At 46.1% G+C, this 11786-nt stretch overlaps 1 protein-coding gene across 1 annotated transcript in view; it reads left to right on the forward strand.

Annotated features, from left to right (window-relative positions):
* The window catches only part of SHC4 (SHC (Src homology 2 domain containing) family member 4), a 65478-nt gene that overhangs the window by 17891 nt on the left and 35801 nt on the right, over positions 1–11786 (forward strand). The window contains exon 2 of the mRNA XM_015427918.1: positions 1127–1197. Within this exon, the coding sequence (XP_015283404.1) occupies positions 1127–1197 (71 nt within the window). The remainder of the gene's footprint in view (positions 1–1126; positions 1198–11786) is intronic.

The following is an 11786-nucleotide window of genomic DNA, read 5'->3' on the forward strand; positions in this document are numbered from 1 at the left end:
TTGGCTTGTGTGACTCTTTCAACTTTGCTGAGGAGGCCTGTCTGCTAACGTGTGTCCAGGACCACACAGGGTAACAATCCCTCCAGGGGATTGGGCCAGTTCAAAACCAAAGCCTGTCTGCTTCTCCCTTGGGGTTGCCAACTCTGGGCTGGGAAATGGTAGGGCCACTTTCAGCCTTTCTGTCCTTTTTCACTCAAGGTCTATCAAGGAGGTATTTGTCATGTTGAGCAGGCTTATCCACAGGGATTAGAAGCTCAAGCTTACACCAGTCCAGTGCCATCTCTAGTAATGAAGAAAGCACACACATCACCCAGCATTTTACAAGCAAGCATAGAGCCCTCCTTTTGAACTTGTAGCGTGTGCCTATTTTCACACCAAGGATCGCTGTCTGCAGCACACTGCATCCATCCACATAGCTCACTGCTGTACACAGTGCCCACTTATTCTAAAAGAAAATATTTTTAAAATATTTGTATACCACACTCTCGGTTTTTTAAAAATCCCAAAGAATTTTCAGTTAACAATAAAGTACGACTAGAATGTAAAATCACTAAAAACAAACAGACAATAGATGAAAAGTTGAAAGCAGTAAAGGAATTGGTCTGAATAAAATATTTGGGATTTCCCCCCCAAATAGATTAATACTACAATTTTGGAACGTTTTCAGCATCCCAGACACCTTCTCAATCAGGGGATTTTTAGTATGTGCTTGTATGTATTTCAGCAGTGGTTATTCTTTGACCCCATGATATTCGTGAGGGTCCACTCTGAGCCAGTGTGGAACATAGCGGTTAGAATGCCAGGTTGGGATTTGAGAGACCCAGGTTCAAATCCTCACTCTGCCATGGAAGCTTGCTGGATGATGTTGGGCCGGTCACACCCGCTCAGCCAAACCTACCTCACAGGGTGGTTGTTAGGATAAATGCAGGAGGGGGAAATGATGTTGTAGGACACTTTGGTTCCTCACTGGGGAAAGAAGTGGGGTTTATGTCTAAATAAATAAGTAATAAATTAGGCGGTCTTTTATGTAAACATATATTCTGATTGGACAGTCTCTCTTTATTTGTTCTAGACCATTTTTAAACAGCTATGATTTCTCTCCCCCACCCCCTTATGTTTATTCTAGTATATGGGCTGTATTGAAGTGCTGCAGTCAATGAGATCTCTGGACTTTGGCACCAGGACCCAAGTCACAAGGTTAGTGGTGCAAGACTGAAAGTAGTATTTTATCAGTCGCTGCAATGTTTATTCTGCTCTGGAGTCACAAATGCCTTCAAATTCTGCTGATTGCTTTCCCCCAGCAGTCATTTTCAAGATCTTTTTATGCTCTGACATCCTGTTTTAGATGGGAATTATGGCTCTTGGCCTGCATTCAAGTGTAACAGTAAACCACAGGCTTTTTTAAAAATTAGGAGAATGAACCTTGGGAGTTCTTAGGCTTCTGGACTCTCCTCCCCTCCCCCCACAACTGCTCATGGCTCCGTTACTGATGACCCTCGTAGTTTACATCAAATCATGGTTTGTTCCTTGCCTCCAAACTAAGATGGTTTGGAATCCTGATATACAGGCGAGGGGAAATCATAGCTTGTGGTTCAGGTATAATGATGTAGGGGGTGGGCAGGGTTGCCAGCTTGTGGTTGGCATCCAGCGAGGGATGGGTGGGCAGGGATATGGAGACATGGTGTCCTGGCAACACCAATTTCCCCAACAACCCCCCCCCCGCTGCTCTAGCAAGTGGTGGCAGGAATTAGGGGCTGCTGTGGGAGGTATCTCATTAGGTGTGCGTGAGCCCAAAACCATCCGAGGTTTGTTCTGACCATTGCAAACTATGCCTGAAGAATTTGATATACTTAGGTGAACTCCATGTGATCTCTTTCATGTCCCTAAAATGAGAGCACACCTGTGCTTTGGCAGCAGAACATCAACTTGTGTGTGCCAGTGTGCAGCCGTGTAACTGGATCCTGTACTGTGCCAGGGCTCTAAGCTAGAGAATCCTGGAGCAGCGATGCTTACCAGCTCTGCTTGCTCATAAAGGATCTCCCCTTCATGGTGAATTCTTTAAGATAAATTTTGGGTTTAATCCCAGAAGATATATGTAAGGGGGCAACACATCGTTTATGCATGTGTCACATGACACACCATAGATTAAGCAAAAGTGTTCTCAAATCCAGATCAGAGAGTCTCCTGTTCCTCTTTTGGTGTGTGCTTTGTTTTGCCATCGAGTCAGAGCTGGCTTACAGCTATTGAAAACAGATCAGCCAATATCATAATGCCCCTATATAAATCAATGGTGCGACCTCATCTGGAATACTGTGTGCAATTCTGGTCACCGCACCTTAAAAAGGATATTATAGCTTTGGAAAAAGTGCAGAAAAGAGCAACTCGAATGATAAAAGGGTTGGAACACTTTCCCTATGAGGAAAGGTTAAGGCGCTTAGGGCTCTTTCGCTTGGAGAAACGACGACTTAGGGGTGACATGATTGAGGTTTATAAGATTATGCATGGGAAAGAGCAGGTAGAGAAAGAGGTACTTTTCTCCCTTTCTCACAATACAAGAACTTGTGGGCACTCAATGAAATTGCTGAGCGGTCGGGTTAGAACGGATAAAAGGAAGTCCTTCTTCACCTAAAGAGTGATTAACACATGGAATTCACTGCCACAGGAAGTGGTGGCGGCTACAAGCATGGACGGCTTCAAGAGGGAATTAGATAAGCATATGGAGCAGAGGTCCATCAGTGGCTAATAGCCACAAGGTATAGATAGGGACTCTGGGGCAAGGGATGCTCTGTCTTCTTGGTGCTTGGGGGGCTTCTAATGTCCTGGCCCCACTGGTGGACCTCCTGATGGCACTGGTATTTCTGGCCACTGTGTGACACAGAGTGTTGGACTGGATGGGCCTTTGGCCTGATCCAACATTGGCATCTCTTATGTTCTTATGACTCTGTGGGATGTTCAAGGCAAGAGACATTCAGAGGTGGTTTGCCATGGCCTGCCTCTGTGTAGCAACTGTGGACTTTCTTGGTGGTCTCCCATCCAAATACTGACCAGGTCTGACCCTGCTTCGCTTCCAAGATCTGATGAGATCATGTTAGCCTGGGCTATGCAGGTCAGGGCACATCTGCCCCTTCACACTGGTTGTAAAAGCTTTTGGCCTGTTCTGAACATGGCCGATTGAGAACATGAACACAGTTTCCTGAACCCAGCAAACAAGGAGGAGGATCCAGGCACTGAACTGGGCTTCCATTCCAGCCAAAGATACTTATTTTGAACAAGCTTATTGAGATACAAATAGACAGTAGGGCCAATTGCAGTATCCACCTAGACATCTGCATGGCTTTCCATTCCCTTTGTAGCTTTCCCTTTGCCTTCGTTCTCTTGCAAAGGCAAAGGGCCTTTGCATACATGGTCTGAAAATCAATAGTTAGTTTATCCACTCTTTTTCATCCAGTTGTCACTCATAATGTTTGTATTTTGAATCATTATGCTATGGCCCCAAATTCACATTGGTTGTTACAGTAGTGAAATTGGATTAAAAATGGGATTGGGAGGTACTGAGTGCCTTTTGTTTTCTGGAGTAGTATAACTCCTGGGCTTCACCCCATTGAGGAATGTAGATCATGTAAGCTGGATATTACTTCACTAATATATTGGCCACCAATGACCATATGAACGAATGTCATAAAATGTCTCCATTCAGCAGGTAACACTACAGCTCATCTCATCGTCCCCTATTCAAACATGTTTTACGCTGTGCTGTGACGTCATGTTGAGAGGGGCTGCAACTTCCTCCCTTGAGTTCTCCAAAACAGATCTTTGCTGGATGCATTTTCAAGGCAGTGCGAGGTGTACGCTAAATCTAACTTGAGGTTTCCTGATTCTCCAGATAATCATTGCTCTTCTTCATCCATTGCAAGTTTTGGAATAAAATCTTGATACCTTTTCTCTCATACATATATTTCCTTGTAGCCCAGCATGTGAAAGGACATTATTGGCAAGCTTTTCTGGTCCCCCACCCCCTTAGGTAAAATTGGTCATGCTGTGGAATGAAGGATTCTGAGGGCAGAAGCATCTTGGCACTTCTTTGATGAACTGTGGGGGTTTGATGTTAGAATACTGATTAGGGAGTGCATCTTTCCTTTTCCTTATTTTAGACTATGTGTAATTATTTGTCATGGGCAGGGCTTTTTTTGTAGAAAAAGCCCAGCAGGAACTTATTAGCATAATAGGCCACACCCAACAGCACGAACTCATTAGCACATTAGGCCACACCCTGAGATGACAGCTCATTAGCATATTAGGCCACACCCCACATTACCAGAAGTGTGGTCATCCAGCCACACCCACCTTTTGCTTCTTATTCTGTTTACCTTGTTTGTTGTCAAAACCCAGGGCTTTTTTTTGTAGCAGGAACTCTTTGCATGTTAGGCCACACACCCCTAATGTAGCCAATCCTAATGAGTTTCTGCTGTTGGGTGTGGCCTATTATGCTAATGAGTTCCTGATGGGCGTGGCCAACTCGGGAGCCAGCCGGAACTCCGTTCCTGTGCGTTCCTGCCCAAAAATAGCCCTGGCATGGGTGCTCCCATCTCTGGTTATCTTGAAGTAGGGGAACTACCATGACAGATGCTCTTAAATACTGTTTTGTTTTTGCAATTGTATTCTGAATATTTCAAAAAAGCAGATCTTTGAACCTTGCTTATGAATCTTACCATCCTCCTCCTAGGGCTGCCGCCTGCCCAGCCTCCAGGTGGATCCTGGATTTCTACTGGAATTATAGCTGATTTCCAGACCACAGAGATCAGTTCCCCTGGAGACAGGGGCTGCTGTGCGTCATGCCCTGCAGAAGTCCCTCCCCTTTCTTGGGCTCTGCCACTGAACTTCCCAAAATTTCTCAACCTGGAGTTGGCAACCTCACCACCCACCCACCTCAAAATAGCATGCTTGTGCCTGACTGTCTGGTATGGGTAGGAAGGGGGCAATATCAGGAATGAAGAGTCTCAATATGATTTTTTTTTTGTATTTCTTCTGCTTTTCTATGAGCAAAAAAGGCCCATAGATTAGGATGTACATTCAGTTTTTAACAAATGGAAAGAGAGCAGTGGTGGGTGGGAAAAGCAATTCAAAAGAATCTTAGATTTCCATGATCAATAAAGAAGATGCTAAAATGAGTTTAAGATGATGCCTAGCTATTAAGAGAGGCTTTAGCATTATGATGGAAGCTGAAGCAGTGCCTTTAAAAATGAATTGTTAAAAGCTTAAGTCATTAAAGCTTCCATTCACCGCACTTTAATGCAGTCTTAATGCATCGTTCAGCCTTGAAGTCGGAAGTTTTTTGCTATTGCAATTAATTTATGCATATCATTAAGCTGCAGAAGAAGATGGTATAATCAGTGCTTAAATTAACATTTCACATTTGTCTTTTTTCATATGTTGTTGGAAGCAAACATCATCTAATTTTGCAAAGCCAAAAGAGTGAAGATTGGAGTTTAAAATTCAGTTGCTATCACTCACTAAAACAGATTTCATGTGCCACATTATCAATATATGTTTGAAAATTCCAGTGACTATATCACCAAAAGCTAATCCATTCTGTGTACTGCAATGGCCATCTAAATTCTGCTCAAACCACAGACAGGGTATAATGGAGACTATTGATCCCCTTCCCAAATTCCTGGTAAACAGCCAAAAAAAAAATTGAGAATTGGTTAGTACAGGAAAAAACCTGAGACACAAATATGCTATTGGATTCACTAGCAAAAGACAACACTTCTATGGATCCTTTCAGCTTGAAGGTCAGTGGGGTTCTGAAATTCTACTGCATTGGAACCAACCAGTTTTTTTGCTGGTGAAAGACAAAGGAAGGGTTCTATTTGTGTGTGTGTGTGTGAAGGGCCAGCAGGTCTTTTTTGACTAATGGCATCCCTATGAAGGAATGCCCTCCAAAATGTCCTTGCCCTCCAAATGTCCTTGCAAACTGAGGGCCTTTGTGGCTTCCTTGACTGAGTCAATCCATCTCATGTTAGGTCTTCCTCTTTTCCTGCTGCCTTCAACTTTTCCTGGCATTACTGCCTTTTCCAATGACTCTTGTCATAAGGGGGGAGGGTCCATTTGGCCACCACAAAAATGCTGGGGATCATGGGACCGGCTTTCTCAAAAGCCACCTGGGACAGGGTCTGTAAAATGGAGAGGAATTAGGCAAGATGGATTGAAAAAGCTGCCCGGATCCAACCCACTGTGTGGACATTAAATTAAACCTCTAAGTGTTCCTTGCTACTCTTGGCTGGGGTTATGGCATTCCTGCTTAAAATGCTTCACCGTCCAGGCAGGTTTTTTGACTGGGGATGTGAGGGAGACAAAGAGGAAAGGAGTTTAATGAGCGAGATGTATGTTGATTTTTAATTAAAGGTCAAACGGAGCAGGTTTCTCCACTGAATTCAGTGATCCGGTAAATGGGTGAAGAACCCAAAGTACTGAAATTTCTGTGGGTCTTGGAATTATTTTATTGTGGATTTATTGAATTTATTTATATCCCAGCTTTATGCTCAAGAAACACCCAAGTCAGCTACCAACAAGACAAGGGGGTTGGGCTAGGGTTGAGAACCTCCAGGTGGGGCCTGGAGTCCTCCTGGAATTATAACTGAACTCCAGACTATAGAGATCAGTTTCCCTGGAAGAAATGGCTTCTATGGAGGGTGGGGTCTAAGGCATTATAACCTCCCCCCCCATACCCTGCTGTCCCCAGGTCCTTTCGAACACTGAAACATTGTACTGTTTGTCGGTGTCGGTGTGGTCCATTGCCACTCCCCTTTAAAACAGCCTGTTTATAACGCAAGGAGAGTAGGATCTAAAGCTTGGATGGTGACCTCCCCAAAACTGCTTCTGACACCAGTCACTGGTAAATCTGTTTCCTCCCTCTTGTGTTGGAGATGCCGTTTTAAAATGTTGTTGTATTTGATTTTCCAGAGCTGTGGTACATTAGGAGTTCAGCTCCTTCTCCACATCTCCCAGTTAACTGTGTGAGTGGGTACTGGATGTGGTACTGGCTATGCTGCACGTCCTTATAATGTTACTGGTGCATGCACATTAAGGCCATCATGTGGTGCACACCCAGGGCTATTTTTGGGCAGGAACGCACAGGAACGGAGTTCCGGCTGGCTTCAGTGTTGGCCACACCCACTACAGCCAAAACCTCTGCATGCGTCGCTACAGAGGGAAGGCCTGGAAATTGACCCCTCCGGCAACTCCGAGGCGTGTGTGCCAGGGGGTCCCTGGAAGGATCGGGGAGGCATTTAAATGCCTCCCCGTGCCTTCCCCGACCTCTCCCAGGGCTGGTTTGCCCAGGCTCCCTGCAGCCGTGGGGTGCCCAGGCAAGCCAAGGGAAGGCATGGGGTGTGGCCTAATATGCTAATGAGTTCCTGCTGTTGGGTGTGGCCTAATATGCTAATGAGTTCCTGCTGGGCTTTTTCTACAAAAAAAGCCCTGTGCACACCCTGCCACTTCACATATTGCAACTATGTGTGTGAAATACCATCAAGTCACAGCAGATTTATGTTGACTTTCAAAGCAAGAAGTGCTTTACTATTGCCTGCTTCTGTGTAGCAGCCCTGAACTTCCCTGGTGGTCTCCCATCCAAACAGTCATCAGAGCCAGCCCTGCTTAGGCTCCAGGATGTGATGAGATGGGGCTAGCCTGGGCCATGCAGGTCAGGGCAACGACTGGGGTATATTTCTGACTGTGGATAAGAGACCCTATGAAAGCAACATTTTTCTATCGCATCTTTGAGCAGTGGAGGGCATTAATTAATTGCTGAGTACATTAATGCAGCTTGCATTAGAGTAGAACCTTCAGCAACATGCCAGAGTGTGTGTGTGTGTGTGTGTGTGTGTGTGTGTGTGTGAAGGAACTGGGCAGTGATCCTTGGTCCAAGAATCAGAGTGTTACAAGCATGTCTCTGTTTTCAGCTGTGAAATATTGGGGAGTCTGCGAAGGCTGCGTTAACTCATAAACTGGAAAATGGTTCGGTGAAAGAACTTTGGGGCGGGGGGGAAGGGGGTATTTTGGAGAATGTGCTGACTGAATAAGGCAGACTTTGTCCTGATGATTCAGCCTTCTCCTTCGCAGGATACAATCCCTTTCTGTTCTGTGGGTGAAGGCCTGGCCTCGGAGGCTTTAAAAGCCCCTGTCTTCCACAGCATTTTTCTTCATTTACATCCGCCCCACCATGCCCTTCCCCTCTGTCTCGTTTGCAGAAACAATCGACAAAGTGGGCCAGTGTTGTGGTGAACTTGCCTCTCAGTTCTTCTCTAGACTATCTAAAGGAGAAACCGTCCCGAAGGGGCTGGACAGGCCTTCGGTTGTCTTCCAGCACCAAACCCACTGGGGAAAAGGGAGGGCAGGATAGTCTACTCTTAAAATATGGAGCAGAGCCTCATTGGTGCAGAGTCTCTTTTGACCTGCAAATGCTAACCGAAGGTAGCAACACAGTGAAGTTAGCCTGGTCCCGTGGTTCCCAGAGTCTCCAGCAGAAGAACCAGGATTTGCATATAAAAACAAACAAATCACAAATCTGTGTTAGGAAATGCTGGATTCTGTAGCTTGCATATATTGTGTAAATGACTTGTCACTGCATATTTTAGTTCTATTTGCATAACTTATTCTGTTTCTGGCTAGTGATGGCTGCCTGTGACCCTTGTAGGTTATGGGCTTCTGAAATTTCCCTGGGCCCTGCTCCTACATATTCTAAAGTTTGATTTGAATCCAGGAAGTACTTCTTCACCCAAAGAGTGATTAACTCATGGCATTCATGGCCACAGGAGGTGGTGGCGGCTACAAGAATGGGTGGCTTCAAGAGGGAATTGGATAAACAAAAGGAGCAGAGGTCCATCAGTGGCTATTAGCCACAAGGTATAGATAGGAACTCTTGGTCTAGGGCAAGTGATGCTCTGTATTCTTGGTGCTTGGGGGAGGCAATGGTGGGAGGGCTTCTAGTGTCCTGGCCCCACTGGTGGACCTCCTGATGGCACCTGGTATTTCTGGCCACTGTGTGACAGAGTGTTGGACTGGATGGGCCATTGGCCCGATCCAACATTGGCTTCTCTTATGTTCTTATGTAGTAGTAACTTGGAGACCTATGATATTTTGGGGGCAGTGTTCCCTCTAAGCTGAGTTAGTGTGAGTTAGCTCACAGTTTTTTAGCCACCAGCTCACACATTTTTGCCTTAGCTCAGGAAGGAGGGCTCCAGAGCAAACTGATTTATGCAGTAGCCAAATTGCTTGCTCACAACTTTAATGCCAGCAGCTCACAAAATAGCATTTCTGCTCACAAGACTCCACAGCTTAGAGGGAACATTGTTTGGGGGTATAAGTTTCGGGAAATCTTCTTGGTCTCTTGGGTGCTATTGGACTTGAATCTAGCTTTTCTACTACAGATCAACACGGCTACCCTTCTGAAACTATTCTACGGTTTATCTGTGCAGTCATAAGAGATAGAAACTTTGTGTTAAGAAAAAGCAAACAGAGAGAAGTTGTGTAAACCTTGATTGCCATCTGGTTTTAAACTTATTCTGAACTGAGCCAGTGTGAAATCATGGTTAAAGTGTTGGACTAGGATCTGGGAGATCCAGGTTTGAATCATCACTCAACCACAGAAAGCTTGCTGGGTGACCCTGGGGCTCTCAGCATAGCCTACCTCACAGGGCTGTTGGTGAGGATAAAATGAAGTGGAAGAGAATGACATAAGCCACTTTGGGTCTCCCACTGGGAAGAGAGGCAGGATATAAATAAATAAATAAAAATTATAATTTGGTCCATATCCATTTTGAAGAGGTCCCTATCATTCAGGGATTTAGAGGTAGAATTTGGAGAAGCTCAAAGCCTAAAAGGCTGATACAGCAAGGATGAAACTACTTTTTTAGCTGGACTTTTCCTTTCAAAATCAAGCCTGGAATTACTAAGAAGAACTACACTGTGCAAGAGCGAGAATGTGAAATTCAACTTTGAACTCCCTTCCCGCAAACAATCAGAAGAAACAGGCCTTGCCAGCATCCTACTCAGTTGAATTGGCCTTATAAGGATGTAAAGACTTTTATTCGGCATGTACAGGGGCCCAATGGTGAACGAAGCGGAGCAGCTTGTTATGTAGGAAAAGCACACAGAGGAGCTGAAAGAAAGGGCGGGGGAATGAGGGGGCAAACAGAAATTTGGCAAGAAGTGAATACTGAGCTGCTTCATCCAAGACCCTTGGGAGGGGGAGGGGGGATGAATAAGTCGAAAGCAAACTGATAACAAGGGGCTTCATTATTGCAGGCAGAGAAATAGCACTATACCAGTGGATTTTCTCTCCTAAGGAAAGGCCAAAGTTTATTACCAAGTGATCTCTGTCCCTCTTACCATCCACCTTGTTGAACGGCTTAAAAGTTTTTATCTCCATGGAAATATTTTTAACTGCTTGGACCACTATTAGTGGAAGGAAAAAATATATCTGTTTAGCACCTATGACCAATGTTCCCTCTAAGCTGTGGAGTCTTGTGAGCACAAATTCTACTTTGTGAGCTCCTGGCATTAAATTTGTGAGCGGGCGATTTGGCTACTGCATAAATTAGTTTGCTCTGGAGCCATCCTTCCTGAGCTAAGACAAAAATGTGTGAGCCAGAGGCTAAAAAACTGTGAGCTAGCTCATACTAACTCAGCTTAGAGGGAACACTGCCTATGACAGAGCCTGGTAAGGTACTTAAAGGGGGATATAGAGAAACCAGAATACTTCTTCATACAATAAATGTATGGAATTTGCCGCCACAAGATGATGTGATGACCATTAGAGTAGATGGCTTTAAAAAGGGATTAGGCACATTCACGGGGGAGGTGAGGTGCATCACAAGTTGCCATGATGGCTGAACCTCCGTGTTTAGAGGCAGTATGCCCCTGAATACAAGTTGTTGAAGGGAATGCGGACTTCCTGGAGGCATCCTATTGGCCACTGTGGGAAAGATTATATTGGATGAGATGGGCTTTGTTATGTAGTGGGTTGCTGCATGGATAAACGACCGACGACGACGTGGTGCATGGCACGCTTTATTTGGTACACAACAAGAACAAGGAACAAACGGCCGGCAGGCCAACTATATACATACCTGGGGACACACCCCTGGTCACCATTGGTGGGTTTGAATCTCCCGCCATGGTTCCCATTGGTTCCCCAGTGGAGGGACTAGGAGCCTAGTCCCTATTGTTCTTCCAGAGCCAAGCTCTGGCTGTTCGCTGGCCCCCGGTGGTGGTCAGCATACACTACATCCCTCCCCCCATAGTTCGGACCCACCCTAGGTGACGTAGTCCATCAAATACGATGGGGACCGTCGCTCTCTTGTGGACCGTCGGGGGGTTGGTACTGGGGCCTCGGGGGCCCTGTCAGCTGTGTCGGGGTGTGTTACCTGTGGAGGCCCCTCTGGCTCTGCAACTCCTGCAGCTGGGCCCTCTTCCGCGATCGCGGGTGGACTGGGTGTCAGGCTCGGCTGTTCTCCTGGGGTAGAGACCGGCTCTAGGGGTGGCTGCGCGTCCTCCTCCAGCGCCGGCTGCGGTTCTGGGCTTCCCGTGCTGGTGTGTTCCGGGAGTATGACCCACACACGGTCGACACTTCGTACATACGGGTTCCCAGTGGACGGATGATGCGGCTGGCCGGCCATGTGGGCCCCCTGCTAAAGTTCTTGGCGAAGACCGTGTCTTCCGGAAAGGACCCCCGGGGAGCCTCCCGCTGCTCAGTCAAGCCCCTCCCCTCCGGGGCCCGGTCTGGG

This window comes from Gekko japonicus, unplaced genomic scaffold, assembly GCF_001447785.1.
Source record: "Gekko japonicus isolate JY-2015 unplaced genomic scaffold, Gekko_japonicus_V1.1 scaffold772, whole genome shotgun sequence".
In the NCBI taxonomy this organism is placed as follows: Eukaryota; Metazoa; Chordata; class Lepidosauria; order Squamata; family Gekkonidae; genus Gekko; species Gekko japonicus.